We start from the raw sequence: 17,552 nt of genomic DNA, 5'->3' as shown, positions 1-17,552 counted from the left end.
TGTTTTTTGACAAATCTGCCTAAAGTGCAAATATACATTCATTTGTAATGAATAGTCATGGCTATTCTGCAAAGCAAGTTAAAAGTCTTCCACAGAGAACTAATTCATGGATACATGCTGATATTACTTTAGACACAGTAGTAAGTAGAAGGCTATATGTGCATTGAGAAAGACAGAGAGAAAGAAACAGACATACTTTTAGTATTTCAGAGATTGATAACAGAAACTCACACTGTACTACAAAATGTGTTTTAAAATATTCTGGAGGATTTTATAAAGCTCCTTTTCAGTTACCAGGCTGAGATACTAGACATCACATAACAAGTCATATATATTAAAAATCTTTATAAAACAACTGCTGGAAATAGAGCATTCAGTTTTGTGATGCCATGCATGTAAAGGGGGTGTTAAATTCTGGAAACTAGGAGTTAAATGTGGGATTAATCTATACAAGCATTACCTGAAAAAAAAAGATTAAATCATTTTATTTATTTTTTATCATTAAGGCACTCCATGATAAGAGTTATTTTAGCTATTCTAACCACAAATATGAGACATTTGACCCAACATTTTGTCTCATTATTTTTCTTGGTTTGGAGTCACTAACTATAACACATATTCTGGTCTTGCCTTAATGTTTCAGTATCTTTATCCAGATATAGAATTCAAACAAACATTATGTTGCTGAGATATCATTTTAACAAAAAAAAAAATTGACAAAATATCTTTTGATAATTTTATGACATAATGTAAAAACATCATGCATTTCATAAATAGTGCAAACATAATTGCTATACTTTACAAGGATAGGTTTTAAATATATGTACTGCAAAACACTGAAAATAACACCTATATGTAAAAACTGATTGTATAAAGTAAAAACATGATAGTTTTCCTGATCTTTAAACATGCCAGCCCCAACAGCTTCAGGTAATCAAACAGCTTACAAGGGGGTTTAAAAAAGTTGTCAGGGAGATGTTTGAATTAAGTTATGCCAACTCTAGTGATAAATGTTCAAAGTTAATTAACTTTGTCACATTAGGACTGAGCTTGCAGTACTTCTTCCTTTGTGCACCAGCAGATTTAAAATGTGTATCAAAGTGGGTGCTATACTTTTCCCTTGGCAGTGCTGCGAACCACAGAGCACTGGTATGGTGCAAAAAATGAAGATTTACGGTGAAGTTTGAGTCTGTTTCTCTTGAACAAACTCAGTCCTGCCTTGCACCAAATTTATTATTCACTGTAGTCACTTCAAGGTCAAGTTCATGGTTGGACACTTGTTGCATTCCACATTCTCACACCACCGTGCTAACAGAGGGGTCTGATAAGTTGAGCTGTCCGGCTAAATCTGTTGGAGGATATGGCTGTAAAATATGAATAAACAGTTTTTAGCAGCAGTACAAAGACGGTATTAGTCTGAAGTAATGTAATAAAATGTATAAATTAACAAATATTTTTAGTAATACAGTTTTTGATTACTCTGAGTGCACTAGAAAAATAAATATTTCTTTATCACATGACTAAAAAGTATGTGATGCCATAAAAGACCAAAATGTAAAAATCCTAAATTTTCTTTTGTTATAGATTTTTTTTTGCACCATTTACAATGGAATTAGAGTATAGCTCATTTGATTTGATCTACTGTATCTCCACTGGCATACCGTCAATTAATGTGAATCATGAGAATGCATGATGGCACAATAGAACACAGCTTGAAAGTTCTGGAGCTTTTTATTGTTTTCTGCACAAATGTAAATAACGGTCATTGGCTGCAAAGAATTCCACAAGGCAGTTTTAATGATGTCAAAAACAGTAAAGTAAGCGCTTTCGTCTTACTCCAATGAGCAAAACTTCCTCAGACAAAGTAACTTATTAAGGCAATAGTATATATATATATATATATATATATATATATATATATATATATATATATATATATATATATATACATATATATATATACACACAATTAATTCAAATGACATGGTTGAGTTAATTAAGTATTAAAAGGCATACACCAAATGAAGCCTTAAATAACCATACAAATACAAATAAAGCAATCGTAAACAAGTTTTAAAAATATAAACAAAGTGTATAAAAATTTTTAAAAAGTCAGTTTTAAGATAAAAGTATAGAACAATTGTACTGGACAAAATAAACTGAAATAACAAAGGGGGAATACATTCCTTCACTACTATAATTTGCAAAAAAATGGAGCTAGTTATCTCTGTACGTAACTGTAAAACACAGGCTAATGAACTCATATCATTCAACCCTGGTGGACTGTGTGGTTGTTGTTGTGTCTTTCGGCTTTTCCTGGTTAGAGGTCGCCACAGCGGAACTCCGGTCCGCAATTGATTGGCAGTAGATTTTTACTTGCCGAGTTGCTGGCTCTGACGCACAACCTTCAACTAAGGTACGCCCATTCACGCATGTCTCCACACAGAAGACGCTCTAGCTGAGAATCGAACAGGACAATGTCTTACTGTGAGGCGACAACGCTACCGCAGCACCACCACGTACCCTGGTGGACTTCAAGCATTCAATTTTATTTGCCACAATAATTCACAAATTTCTAAAATTAAACTAAATGATCCTCCCCTAGGGTTATATTCTATCTGGTCTATAATCCTAAAACAGAAACTGTGTTGTGGGTGTTCTTTGTTCATGCTTAGCCAAAGCATTCTCCACCTTTAGTTTCCTGATACTATATATGTGTTCATAGACCCTGTCCTTGAATTTGCAGTCCGTCTTACCAATGTAGAAACAAGGGCAGAGTTTACAGGTGGCTAAATAGACCATGCTCTTAGATGCACAAATGAATCTGTTGTTAATACAGTACTTTCTGCCTCTAACAGTAAACGCTTTGCCAACTTCCATAAATCTGCAGTATGAACAATTCTCACATTTATACATGCCAGTGGCTCCCACTATGGTGGTCCTAACCCTCTCCAAAAGGTTTTTAAGATTAGGTCCTCTTCTATATGTAATCCTAGGGCCTGACTACCTACAGCACTGATGTCTTGCATGCCACACCTGGTCCTGGAATGGCTTGTCCACCTAGTCCATTTTGCCTTTGTCCAGACAGTGCACAGATTGTATGCATAGGGCCTGCAGTAGCACCTCAGCCTCCTGGGTGGCAAACATTTCTAGCTGTTGCCTCCATCACTGGTCCATGATGGGGGGAAATACACTAGTGGGTTACACATTAGTCAGTTTGTTTGCAAACTGCTGTCTTTGGCTGGCCAATATACAAGTGCAGTGATTTCTTCTTCCCATTTGGTGCCAGTGTATCTGTCATTGTTGTGCTGTGACCATTCCCCATGTCCTGTAACAACATTGACAGGCATGTTATCCATGGCCACAGCCCTGCATCATTGTGCTGATGACCTGTATTGCTGTGCAAATCTTTCACCTCCTCCCACCCTCTAAATGCATAGCCCAGACTTCACATATGTACAGGGTTCTTTCTGCTCTCTTTCCTATGTCCTGCCTTTGGTGTGCATAGACCATAGTCTATCCTCCTCATAGCTGGATGTAGAATTTTCATGCCCTTGTGCTGTGTTCTCTACCACAGTCTGCCAACACCTGCAGTTGGATGTGCAGTTGTCATGCCCTTATGCTGTGTCTCTTTCAAAGTCTTCCTCCCCAAAAGCGAGATATATAACTATCATGCCCTTCTGCACTGTTGCCTCATCTACATCCACTGGTTGCTCCTTTCCTTGTTGTTGACGTGCACCATAGATGTTCAGTGCAATGCAGAGATGCATAAACAGGCACCTCATATTCCTTCTTTATGCCTGTATGAACGTGCAATGTCTTCTTTAGTGGCATTCTGATTCCTCACTTGTTTGTCATAAAGCAATCTCAGCATGGTGACCACATGTAAGGGGTCCATTTTATGTGATGACTGGAAATTTGACATGATGTTTTCTGAATCACTATCATAATAGTTTGATGTTAAGTTGTCTATCTCGCCTTCATTTTTACTGTTTGGATCGGAGCCGATCCTCGGCTCCGGCTCTGCCATCTTCAATAACTCGAGAGCTGTTTACTGGCTCAAGGCTACCCCTTATCCCATGATGCCTAGCGATAGCTACCCAGATCTCTTTTGCCGCTTCAGCTGCGAGGTGTGTCATTTTCTGGCTCAGGCTTGTATTTTCAAATTTTTTGTGTAGAAATATATTCTTATACTCCATAAAACTATTAGATAAATTACCTTGGACACTTGTCCGACCCCGTTCTCGCTCTCGGAGCATCGGCGCAGGTGAGCTCGGCTCTAACATCGGCCTTGGAGCCGTTCCCCTCGGCGTAGAGAAAGATTCCAATTTCTTCTGAACTGGAGCTTTCTCTACCTCGAGGCAGGGACGCCTTTGAGGTCATGCGGAGTGTGCTGTCCCCTGAGTCAGCTCCACTACCAGCCCCACCGGCTCAGTCCCCCGTAGTGTCTGTGGCAACCTCTGCTCCTCCTCCAGACCCCAAGCATAGGGAACCGATGCTCCAGGACACCCCATTGGGTATTTCCTCTTCTTCTGAGGCCTCTGCGATCACTCAGAGGAGCCCCCTCGGAAGAAGAAGTGCAAGAGGAAGCACATACTCCCCTGAGTCTGTCACTTCTGATACAGTCTTAGATGAATCGGAAGGATCCCTGAGATCCCCCTCTGAAGATGTTTCCTTCTCGGACATCCTGGAAATGCTTAGGCAGCGGGGGAACTGGAATCCCCTAGCCCCTACTGAGGATGAGTCTGTATTCCTGGATGCCGGTTCCCGACCTTCCACCTCCTGGGTTTCTCCGCCTTTTGACCCGCTTATGTCTGTAGTGGCTTGAAAGGCTTGGTCAGCTCCAGATACAGTGGAACCAACTCCGAGGAGACCTGGTAAATTTATTACAGCTCCCCAGGATAAGCAATTCCTTTCTAAAGGTGTGCCCGTTGATGCCATGGTGGTAGCATTAGCCACCAAAAAAGAGTTAGCGGAGACCACTTCATCTGTTCATCCCCCTAACAAGGAGTCTAGGATGATGGACAGGTACGGAAAGCGAATGTTTTTTTCAGTGACCTTCTCCATGAGGTCACTGAACTATATCTATGTCATTTTACTTGACTTCAAATGGATCTCTTTAAAGAGCTTGGAGATACCCTTCAAGATCCTACAGCTGAGGGAGCACAAGCCAAAGTAGCTTCCCAGCTAGTGACGCTTACTACTGTAGTTAACTCCTCCATGAGGCTCATTTCCTATGCAGCCGATGGCACAAGTAGAGCTGTGGGCATGGGTGTAGCCCTTAGGAGGCATCCGTGAATGCAGCTGTGTCACTTTGCAGAACCCTTTCGAGCATCCTTCACCAACACCCCCTTTGATGGCTACTTTCTCTTTGGGCCACAGGTGAACGACACGTTGACTAGGTGAGAGCAAGAAGGCAAGACTCTTTCTGCCGTGGGAGTCCATTTTTCCACTCCCTCTAGACCTTACCCCAAGGGTCAGAAGAGTGGGAAGATGTGGTTCTGGAAATCTGAGGGAGCCTTACCTGACACATGTAGTGATTTTTCCTCCAGAGGCAGAGGGGGAAACAATAATAATAGACGCTGCCCTCGTGGCAGAGGGGGTCCGCAGAACCAGGGCAACAGAGAATCTTTTTCTGATAAGCCCTTCCAGCATCCCTGAAGGGTTGCCCGGCTGCTCAGCTCTGGAGGCAGTCGGGGGAAGACTTTCACTGTACCCAAAAGCCTGGTAAAATTTAACAAAAGACAGATGGGTACGGTCCATTATATCTGTAGGTTACAAAATTCCTTTCCATCAACCCCCCTTACAGTCAAAGAAGACCCTTCCAGATGTTTCACCCAATCTGAAGGAGCAAGCAGTAATAGAAGTTTCAAAACTTCTAGAAAAAAGAGCCATCCAGGAAGTCCACGCAGACCAGCACGGATCCGGAACTTACTCAAGGTTCTTTTTGGTACCAAAAAAGACAGTGGACTGGAGACCGATTCTGGATCTCAGCAGACTAAACAAATCTGTACAAAGAACAAAGTTTCGGATGGTCACACTATAGTCCATTCTACCCTTCCTGGGTCAGAACAATTGGATGTGCTCGATAGATCTTCAGGACGTGTACTACCATATCAAGATGGACAGATGCTCCAGGAGATTTCTTCGCTTTCGGGTGGAGGCCAGTCATTACCAGTTCAGAGCTCTGCCCTTTGGTCTTACCACAGCCCCCAGGGTGTTCACAAAATGTATGGCAGTGGTCACGGCTCACCTGAGACGTCAAGGATTCCAGGTGTTTCCATATCTAGACAACTGGCTCCTCACTGCTACCACCAGGCATCAACTCCTGCAAGCGCGGTATTATACAATCACATCCTGCACTCAGCTAGGTATTATAATAAATTTCGAAGAATCTGCCTTGTTGCCCTGTCAGTCTATCACTTACATAGGAGCAGACTTAAACACAAGGAATATGTTCGCAAGGTTGCCACTAGAAAGAGTGTCCACAATTCGTCAACAAGTGCAAATTCTAATGCAGAGCAAAAAGATCGAAGTCAGGTATGTACTTCAAACTCTGGGCTCCATGGCAGCTGCCATTCTTCTACTCCCACTAGTACGCTTCCACATGAGAATTCTTCAGTGGCTTCTTTTCATGCAGTGGTCTTTCCAAGAGCTACCCATGTTGTCTCACATGATCCTGATCACGGAGGTGTGCAAAAGACACCTTTCTTGGTGGATGGTCTCCCCATTAGTTACTCGGGGCAGACCTTTCATACATCCCCCTCCGGTAGCCACAGTGACGACAGACGCTTCCCTGATAGGGTGGGGGGGGCATTATCTGGGCAGGACAGTCCAAGGCACTTGGCAACCTCACAAGTACCATCTGCACATAAATGTCCTAGAAATGAGAGCCGTGCTCCTAGCATCGCAAGCTCCTCAAAGCCTCTCTTCCTTTCGGGACCATTGCAGTTCAAACAGACAACATGTCAGTGGTGTGGTACATCAACAAGCAGGGCAGAACCAGATCCTACCCCCCTCTGTCGAGAAGCACTCAGACTTTGGCAGTGGGCGATTTCCTCCCAACGTTTTCTGATTGTGACGCACATCCCTGGAGATCCAACGTCATAGTGGACAGGCTCAGCAGAGCTATCCTCATGCCTCATGAGTGGTCTCTGAATCAGGAAGTTGCGGATCTTATTTTCCGCAAATGAGGACAGCCTTGCTGAGATCTTTTTGCCATCCCTTTCAACAGCAAATGCAGCAACTACTTCTTCCTTCTTCCACTTCCAGGTCACATACCCAGAGACGCTCTAGTCCACGATTGGCCTAAGGGACTTCTTTATGCTTTTCCTCCGTTTCCCCTGATACCAAAACTCATATAGAAGGCAAAATTGTTGGGTTGCAAAATGATCCCCATTGCCCCCTACTGGCCTCGACAGATATGATTCCCGTTCCTACACCATTACCTTCTCGATCAGCCCTGGACTCTGGACCCAATTCCAGATCTCCTGATTCATCAATCATGCGGGTTGCATCAATCCCTCCAAACTCTAGAGCTCACAGCTTGGTTGCTCCACTTCCAACCTTAGCCAGGCTTCCCAGTATTTCCCCAGCAGTCTGTGAGATTATTGTCTCCTCTCATAAGTTTACAACGAGAAAAATTTGTGCTAGCAAATAGAAACATTTTTCTTGTTGGGCAGAGTCTAGGAATGTGGATCCCTTCTCAGCCCCAGTTCATGAAATTCTGGAATTCCCGGCATAACTGTTTCACTCTGGGGCTGCTTCTGCTATGATTAGGTAACAATTAGTGGCCATTTCTAATTTTCATATTGGTTTGTCAAATGCTAACATTATGTCTCATAAGCTCTGTGAAGCTTTTTTTGAGAGGAACATCTCTTCTTAGACCTCCAGTGAGAGATCCCCCTCGCCCTTGGGACTTTAATTTAGTCCTAACTTCCTTAATTCTGCCTCCTTTTGAACCAGCAGTATCCTGCTCCATCAGGTTTCTATCTTGGAAGACACTCTTTCTAGTAGCTATCACTTCAGCTAGGCGTGTCTCAGAACTTTAAGCACTATGTGTTCGTCCTCCCTACCTGGTGTTTCACATGGACAGAGTTGCTCTGAGGACTAATCCTTCGTTTCTTCCAAAAGTCTGCTCAGAAAATAATTTAAACCAATCTATAGATCTCCCTGTGTTCTTCCCAAATCATAGCAACAAGGCAGAGTACAAACTTCACCAACTGGACGCTCATAGACAATTGCGTTTTTACCTGCACAGAACTAAAGAAATAAGAAAGTGAGACCAATTATTCTTTTCTTATGCCTTAAACAAACATGGTCTCCCAGTTTCTAAGGTGACCTTATCCAGATGGTTGTCCACACTATTACTTTTTATTTACCAGTTAAGGAACAAAGAGTTACCAATTAAATTGAAAGGTCATTCTACTAGGGCGTTGGCCACCTCCGTAGCCTTTCAGTCTAGGTCGCCCATGGATTCCATCTGTGCAGCGGCTATGTGGGCAAACCCTCATACCTTTATTTCTCATTAGAAGGTGGATATAGTCTCCCGGAGCAGAGCTAACTTTGGTTCCACTGTTCTGAAGAGTCTGTTCCACTGAGCCACCCAGGGTGTTAGGTGCTAGGTGCTAGGGACGCTGTCCCAAACAGCAAAAATGAAGGCGAGATAGCCACCTTAACATTAAGAAGTTATGTACATACCATAACGTTCCATGTTAGTTGTCTTCATCTTGCCTTCTTTCTTGCGTCCCTCCCTCCGTCCTAGTGGATTGAGAGGAGTCCCTTTTTTCACTGGCTGAGTATTCTTTTATTGTTATTCTTCTGGCCAGGTCTTCCTAACCTATTCTAGATATTAGAATGCATGGAACAACCAGTTTTTTGATAACTGGTTTCTCTCTTATTATGACTGGATTAGCTATTTCAAACGAGATCTGGGTAGCTATCGCTAGGCATCATGTGATAAGGAGTAGCCTCGAGCCAGTAAACAGCTCTCGAGCTATTGAAGATGGCCGAGTCGGAGAAGAAGAAAGAAGGCGAGATGAAGACAACTAACATGGAAAGTTATGGTAGGTACATAACTTCTTATTTTGTTACACCCAAGCAGCTCTGGCTAGTGCATGCCTGCTAATGATATTCCAATTCATGTTAGGCAGAGCACCTCACTGACTCTCTTCAAGAAGAATCTTGATGAGTGGATGGGGGATCGTAGGTTTGTCCCGGGGATTGCTTCCGTGTCACTATTATACAGAGGCACAATAAACTAAACTTTAAAAAGGGCACAGTATACTCAAATCAAGGGGTGGCGTAAGCCAAACACAATTGGGCTAGGCTTATAAATGCCCCAGGGCAGATAGCCTAGTTTGAACCTATGAACCTATATGTGTACCCTAAGCTTATGCATGGAATTGTTTAAGCTTGTAATGCCATGACTCTGCACTACATTACTTTCCTTAGCGCAAGTTTGCTGCCCCACTGTATTTGGTATATGACATGGGTCTACCATTTTGTTTCTCAAATAGACCCATTGAGTAGATATGGTCTCCTCAGGTGCTCTGTCTTGTGTGAAAGAAAGAGTTCAGGAGTTTTCTGTCTCCTCTACAAAAACTTTGAGGAGCTCCTACAGCACCATTGTGATGGCTTATTATAAAGGAGGATGCCTGGCACAAACTTAGTTGAATGAAGAGTGATGCCGCTGGCATCACCCACTCTGGTCAGCAGTGCAGGCACAGATACAGTGATCTGCAGTGGTGCCACCCTGACCTGATTTACCAGTAGTAGGCAAAGTGTAGTGAGAGCATGCTATGTAATATAAGCACTCTATATTAGTATATATTTTTTTATTGTGTATTTCCTTCTTTTTCTTTTAACAGGCTGAGCAACATACTGTATCTTTGTACTTTTGTTTACATTGACAGAGGAACATGAGCAGAACAGGAGAAGCCTCCCTCAGGCAGGGGGATGCTTCCTTCCATTGTGGGGGTACATAGACTATGTGCATTATTGCAATTTACATTTGCCATTATATTTATGACATACATGTGCACTAATGTGTTCTGTTTTTTTTTTGTCCTCTTCCATCTCTGTTAGAGGCAGAGGCGCAGTGGTGGGCACATAGGTCTGCACCAGCTGACTCATCTTGTTTTGGTTCACCAGCAGTCACCATCTTGTCCGTAGCAGAGTGACAAAGGTCACCCTGCTGAAAGGGATCTGAAGGGCTTTCTGTTGTCTTCTAAGGCCAACTTTCAGGAACAAAGCAGATGTGTCTCTCCTGAGAATGGCCTGGAGGACCCCTCTGGTCACCCAGTGACCATCCAACTCCAGCCCTTAAGCCACCAGGAGCAGAGCCTATGCATGATATCAGCCATGAATGTGACTGATGTCTGAGTGGTCTATCCTTTGGACTGTCTGGTATGCCCATTGTATCCTGCCTTGTCCCCCAGCCAGATGTTCCCCTGTATTATGTTTTATTATGAAACTGATGATCTGAAGTTGTTGTTTTCATTTGGTCTTCAACCTGTGGGACACAGATCCGCCACGGATCCAACTCGGCCACATTTTCCAGCATTAGATCCAAGCTCCTCTCCTTTCCATAATACTCCTGTCTCCCTCCTCCCCTCAGATCTCTTTTGCTGCTCGTTCATAGGTTCATAGATTAGTACTAAACTAACTGCCCTTGGGAGCCATTTTAAGCCTAGCTAATTGTCCCTTGTGAGACTCAAACCCTGCACCTTGTGTTTGTAAGGCAAACACCTTAACCATTAGTAAATCCAACCAAGAGTGCTAAAACCAGAGCGGGACTCAAATGAGGTGTATCCAAAAAATGTTTAATAAATCCACACGACACAAACGATAAAACATGAACGCCTTCACTCAGTACGTATGTGTTTTTGTCCCATTACTCAAGATTTCATCAGATGACCAGTGTATGCTTCCATTAATTATATATATTGAATTTAATTAACAAAACACCAATGAAATTGAGGTAAATGCATTTAAAAGATCCAATGATTTTGCACTTAAAAAACAAATAAAACTTGTCTGTTAATTGTTTTTTAAGTGCAAAATCATTGGATCTTTTAAATGCATTTACCTCAATTTCATTGGTGTTTTGTTAATTAAACTCAATATATATAATTAGTGGAAGCATACACTGGTCATCTGATGAAGTCTTGAGTAATGAGATGAAAATGCATATGTACTGAGTGAAGGCGTTCATGTTTTATCGTTTTATCATTTGTGTTGTGCAGATTTATTAAACATTTTTTGGATACACCTCGTTTGAGTCCAGCTCTGGTTTTAGCACTTTTGGTTGGATTTACTGGTGATTTTGAGTGCATTTCCACAACCTTAACCATTAGGCCAGCCTCCCAACCCTCGTGAGAGACAGCAGCGCGGATTAATGTAAGGGTGATCTTTTTTGTGAGCATCTCTACTCTCTAGCTTCTATAACTCACTATCTTTGCCTGTCTTACCTTCCTACCATATCCCTGTGCACTAGTGCGTCGGTTCCTTTTAAAAAAGCTTCTCTCTCTCTCTAACCCTCTCCTCCCGCCTTTCTCTTTCTGGTGTATGTGTGTGTGTGCGTGTGTGTGTGTGTGTGATATCCTTTAGCCGTGCAGAACCCCTTAGGCCAGGCTTCAGGAAGTGTGCTGAGTGTGGCCACAAGCTGCCCCCCTTTGATGGCCACACTCTGTGTGTTGTGTGCTTGGGGAAAGAGCACTTAGACACATCCTGTTCAATCTGTGGATTTCAATCACCATGCTTTGATCGACAGGAGGAACAAGTTCATTCTTAAAGACCTCCTTCCCCCGGAGGCTGCTAATCTCTCTTCCTCTTCTTCTGCCCCAGCTTCTGGGACATAACCTCCCTCTAAAAAGTCTGGGGACAGTGAAAAGTCTTGTGCGAAGGACTGGGACAGGCCTAAGAAGCAGTCCCCTGACCACTCATCTGTTGAGGAACCCCTGGCCAAGTCTTGGCTGGATCTGACCTAAGGATTACCTCGACTCCGGTCTCCTCATTTTTCTCCAGAGCTGGAAATTTCCTGAGGCCGTTCCTCGCTATCTGCCTTCACTCGGTGCCACTCCAGGCCTGGGTCAGTGGCTTCTTCCGTTCACTCCAACCATAGTCTTTCTGAAGCTGAGATGGACAGGATGATGTGGAGATTTATCCAGACCCAGATTCAGATGGGAGTCTTGCCTGCTCCCTCCCCTTCCAGGGCTGGGAGCATGCAGTCCAATTTCCTTTCCATTGCTCTTTATCCCATCTGACCTCTGGCTTTGGAGTCATCGAGTCTGAAGTTTCCTAGCATCAGTGGGTTGGTGGCAGTGGTTCCGGGTACCTCAACGCCGACCATTGCCCTGAGTGGCTTGGCTCCAATCTTTTCAGAACGGTCCAACTCTCGTAGCAGTAGTCTCGGTGCAGGATCCGAGGGGATGGCATCGGCTTTGAGATTTTTGGAGTTGGCCCTTCCACTCAAAGTCTCGGCACTTGGAGGCTTGGATCCAACTCCCCCTTTGGCACAGAGAGTGGCGGATCCGGTTCTACTTACCTCTGCTGTGGGGATTCATTCACCCTCTGCTTTCGATGTGGTGGAGAGGGTTCTCTCATTTCCATGGATACTCTTGACGCTGTCTTCCTTGGAGTCCGTCCTGGCTCCCTTTCTTTCTGGCCCGGATTCTGCCATCTTGCCCCCACAGGGACAGCCTTTCGCCCCTGCGCCCGAGGGGGTCCCCCCCAGAGCTTCCTGAGGTTTCCGAGTCCTCCCCAGAAACTCCCCTGAGGAGCTCCTTGGAAACACACATGCAAAAAGAGGCACTTGGACTCCCCATCATAGTCCCTCACTGAAAACACTAACTTGGAGGAAGGGGAGGGTTCCCCCCAATCAACTCTATGGAGATTGTGTGGCAGCGTGGGGGGTGGTCTACCCAAAAACCAAGTCCGGATGAGTCTGTGTTCCTGGAGGCATTTGGCACAGGACCCTCTACCCCCTGGGTGTACCGTCCCACAGATCCCCTTGTGGACTTAATTTCATTCATGGCATGGAAGGAACCGGATATGGTTGAGCCTATCCCCAAGCTCCCAGACAGAATACTCAGCATGCCTTCAGATATGTAGCATTGATTGAAGGGATCCCCAGTAGATGCCATGGTGGTTGCTGCAGCCACTAAGAAAGAGCTCACTCAGAAGTGCTCCACAGTCCATCTGCCGAACCGAGACTAGCTGGCCATGGACCATTTTGGGAAGCGGACTTATGCCTCAGCAAAGTTTGCTTTGTTTGCACTGAATTACACGGCATGTGTCATCAGACTGCAGCAGGATCTGGTCAAAGAGGTCACTGAGTTTGCCCCAGGGTCCATGTTGGCAGAGGAGAAAAAGGTGTTCTCCTCCCGTATGGTCACCCTTACTTCCATATCCAGTACTTCCATGAGACTCCTGTCACATGCCACTGAAGGTGCTTCTAGGGCTGCAGGAACATGCGTAGCAATCAGGCGTTATGCCTGCCTCTGGCTTTTTGCTTTCTCAGAGCCCTTTAAGGCATCTTTTACAAGTGCCCCCTATGACAGATCGACTGTTTTTAGTAAGACCATTTGAGACACATTAGTCCAGAGCGAGAAAGATGGGAAGACCTTGTTTGCCATCAGGATTCACTTCTTAACCCTGCAGTGATCCTTTTCCAGGAATCAGCGTGGGGTGAAGATGTGGTTCCGAAAGTCTCAGGGTTTTTGTCATGATGCTCAGGATTCACCTTCCCTCGAGGCAGAGGGGGATACGATAGACGCTGCCCTTATGGCAGAGGGAGCCCAAGGAACCAAGTGTCTAGGGATTCTTTCTCTGACAGACTCTTGCGGCAGCCCTGAAGTGTTGCCCGACATGCTCGACCACTGGAGGCAGTCTGGGGATGTCTTTCTCTGCACCCAACAGCCTTGGTGTCAGTCACCAACAATTGTTGGGTTTTGAGATAATATCCAGAGGATACTCAGCCCCCTTCCTTCAACCTCCAGTCCCTTCCAAGCATCTCTTGGATGTCCCACTTGCACAGTGGGAGCAGGCAGCAGTAGAAGTTTCCGGACTGCTCGAAAAGCGAGTCATCCAGCCCATCTCCCCAGACCAATCTCGATCAGGCATCTATTCCAGGTTCTTTTAAGTGCCAAAGAAAATGAGGGAATTGACCCATCCTGGATCTTTCAACCCTAAACCTGTCAGTTGCCAAGACAAAATTTCGGATGGTCACCCTGCAATCCATTCTGCCCTTTCTGCAGAAAAATGACTGGATGTGCTTGGTGGACGTCCAAGATGCATACTATCCACATCAAGATGAACAGGTACTCTCGGAGGTTCCTCTGCATCTGGCTGGGAGCCAGTCATTATCAGTTCAGAGCACTCCCCTTTGGGCTATTCACTGCTCCCAGGATGTTCCCCAAAGTGATGGCAGTAGTGGCACCTCATCTGCAGCTGCAGGGGTTCCAGGTCTTTCCCTACCTGAACAAGTGGCTCCTACCTGCTCCCTCCAGGCATTTAATGTGTCAAGCCAGGGATCTCCCGCTCACCATCTCAGCATAACCATAAATGTCAGCATGTCTCATTTGGAACCAGTACAAGTTCTAGACTTCATTGGGGCTCACTTTGGATACTATTCATAGCAAGGTGTTTCTATCTCCGGACAGACTGTTATCTCTCCGACATCATATCTCTTGCTTTGTTCAAGCACAGTCTCCTCCTGCAGATTCAGTTTTTTGGGCATTGGGCTCCATGGCAGCCTCGATTACTCTTGTTCCAACAGCTCACCTTCATATGAGGGTCCTCCAAAGGACTCTGGCGGTTCAGTGGTCAATGCTAGACCTGGCCTTATCTCACCCAGTTCGGTTATCTCGAGCTTATAAGAATTAGCTCCTCTGTTGGCTTCAATCCCTGGACTTTCTTCTGGGTCTTTCATTCATCCTTCCCGCCCCTGTGATCACAGTGACCATGGACACCTCCCTACTCAGGTGGGGTGGCATTGCATGGGAAGGACAGTCCAAGGCATTGGTCTTCCCTGGAGATCTGTCTGCATATCAGCATCCTGGAGATGAGGGCAGTGCTGTTAGTGTTGCAAGGTCTACGTGCCCATCTTCCCCTAGAGATGATTGCCATTCAGACAGACAACATGGCTGTAGTCTGGTACATCAACAAACAGGGGGGACCAGATCTTACTCTCTTTGTCGTGAAACCATGAGACTGCGAGAGTGGGCGATCTCCTCCGGCTGTTTTCTGGTGGCAACGCACATTCCGGGGAGGTCCAGCATACTGGCACACAGGATCAGTAAGTCTAGTCTGATGCCTTACCCTCTCTGTGGTCTCATGCAGTGTGCCCTCCTTGGATGTTAGATTCGGTCCCAGATCTGATCACACATCCCTTAGGGATCATGCACCGAGACATAATCAGCCTGAAGCTCACAGGTTGACTGCTCCATTTCCAGTGATAGTTAGGACTCCCGGGTTGTCTTCTCCTGTTAAGAAGATTTTGGTAGCGGCTCACAAGTCTTCTACCAGGAAAGTTTACTCCAGTAAGTGGAAGAGTTTCTGCATATGGGCTTCTCAGCATGATCTGGATCCCTTTACTGCCCCAGTTCCCACCATTTTGGAGTTTTCTGCAGATATTTTTAATCATGGCGCTAGTTTTTCTATGGTAAAGGTACAATTGGCGGCAGCGATCTCTAATTTTCACACAGGAGAGAATTTGGCTTCCTTGGCTTCCTCCAAGCTTTGTAAGGCCTTTTTAAAAGGTACCATGTTAAGTTGTCAATCTCGCCTTCATTCTTGCTGGATGGGTTCGGAGCCTAAAGCTCGAGAGCTAATTCCACTGGCTCGAGGCTCCCCTATATCCCACAATGCTAGGTGGTAACTACTCAGATCTCGTTTGCCGCTTAGCTGACGAGGTGCTTTTTCTACCGGCTCTGGCAGGTTAGTAAATTTTCTAATTAGAAACTTCTATTTCAACCCCTAATATTTTTCCTTTTACCATAGTTTTATTTGTAGTTTGACAGTAGTTTAAATCGGGTCCCCCTCTAGTGTCTAAAATCCCTTTTTATCCCCTTTTTAACCTTTAGGCCTTTGGCCTCTTCCTCTCCTTCCCCTAGTCCTTCAGTGTGACTGAATTTTTTGTTTAAGGGTGTGTTTGTGTTTTGTGCTTGTGTTTTCACACTAAGTCTCGATGTCTAAAGACTCCAAGGTCTCAGGCTTCAAGAAGTGTGATTCGTGCTGTCAGAAAATGTCTCTGACAGACGGTCACACTTCTTGTGTATATTGCCTGGGACCTTTGCACCTGCAGGACTCATGTGCTGTATGTCATGCATTCAGCCCTAGAGTCCTGCAGGAACACAAAAATAAATTGATTTTGCGTGGCTTGTTAAAGCCTGATGGCCCCCCGACTCAGTCTGTGTCAGGGAAGCCTTCTAAGACTTCCAGACCGTCGGCTCCAGTTTCTGAGCCATCCCCTGGGAGCATTAGATCGGCTTCGACATCGGCTCCGGCTGGAGCCGATGTTTCCAAGTCTCATACTATCGCCTCGGCTCCGGCTGGAGCCAAGGTTGACAAGACTCAGTTGGTTCCGATAGGCTTATCGGAGCCACCTGCTAAGAAGAGGTCTAGGTCCCCTTCAATCGGCTCCATACATTCGGCACCGGGATCTCCTCTTCTATCAGAACGGAGCCATAGGTCTCACTCCTCTCGGTCCTCCAGGCTGTCCGACCATGATTTACAAAGGGTGGTGAGTAGACTTCTGAAGTCCGAGGCACTGGCCCAAATGCTGCATAGCCCTACTCAACAGTCAGCGGCTATTTCCATCCCTGATTTTATTCCTCCTCCGACTCCATTGAGTTCGGAGCCGAGGCTCATCAGAGCCGTGGCTGTCGGTGCTTCGGAGCCGATACCTTCCCTTTTGGCTCCGTCGTCTGCTCCGATTTCCTCATTGGAGGGATCTCGGCGCCGGGCTTCCCTCGTCGGCTCCGAGGGGGCAAGTGGCATCGGACCCTTGTCCGACCCCGTTCTCCCTCTCGGAGAGTCGGCGCTGGTGAGTTTGGCTCCGACATCGACCTCGGAGCCAACCCTGTCGGTGCCGGGGGGGTCCTTGTCTCCTCGGAGCGGGGACCTCCGGCCTTGCATGATAGGGGCGCCTTCAAGGTCATGCGGAGCATGCTAGACCCAGTGTCTACCCCACAGTCGGCTCCGTCAGCTCCTCCCTCTTCAGTGCCTGCGGTGATTTCTACCCATCCCCTTGTATCCGGTAGGAGAACCCCCTAGGAAGAGACAGTGCAAGAGGAAGCACATTGACTCCCCTGAGTCTGTCACCTCTGACACTGATTTGGAGGAATCTGAAGGTTCCCCTAGATCCCCCTCTGAGGATGTCTCCTTTGCTGACATCCTTGAAATCCTGAAACAGAGGGGGAAATGGCCCGCCCTTAACCCTTCAGAGGACGAGTCAGTTTACCTTGAGGCGTTTGGCTCTCGCCCTTCCACCTCCTGGGTGTCCCCTCCCTTTGACCCCCTTATGGAAGTGGTGGCAAGGAAAGCTTGGA

The 17,552-nt window shown here is 45.6% G+C and overlaps 1 protein-coding gene across 5 annotated transcripts in view; it reads right to left on the bottom strand.

The window, feature by feature from the left end:
* Nucleotides 1–245: 245 nt before the first annotated feature.
* Nucleotides 246–17,552, bottom strand: part of GRIN1 (glutamate ionotropic receptor NMDA type subunit 1) — a 2,709,836-nt gene continuing 2,692,529 nt past the window's right edge. For 3 of the 5 annotated variants that reach the window (XM_044058779.1, XM_044058782.1, XM_044058781.1), the window contains one exon: nt 246–1,364. In XM_044058779.1, coding sequence (XP_043914714.1) covers nt 1,296–1,364 — 69 coding nt within the window. In that variant the 3' untranslated portion in view covers nt 246–1,295. The remainder of the gene's footprint in view (nt 1,365–17,552) is intronic. The other 2 variants (XM_044058780.1, XM_044058783.1) reach the window with 1 other exon arrangement.

The sequence above is a fragment of the Protopterus annectens genome, chromosome 16.part0 (genome assembly GCF_019279795.1).
Source record: "Protopterus annectens isolate FY-2018-M chromosome 16.part0, PAN1.0, whole genome shotgun sequence".
Classification (NCBI taxonomy): domain Eukaryota; kingdom Metazoa; phylum Chordata; order Ceratodontiformes; family Protopteridae; genus Protopterus; species Protopterus annectens.
This window is presented reverse-complemented; position numbering and strand designations above follow the sequence as displayed.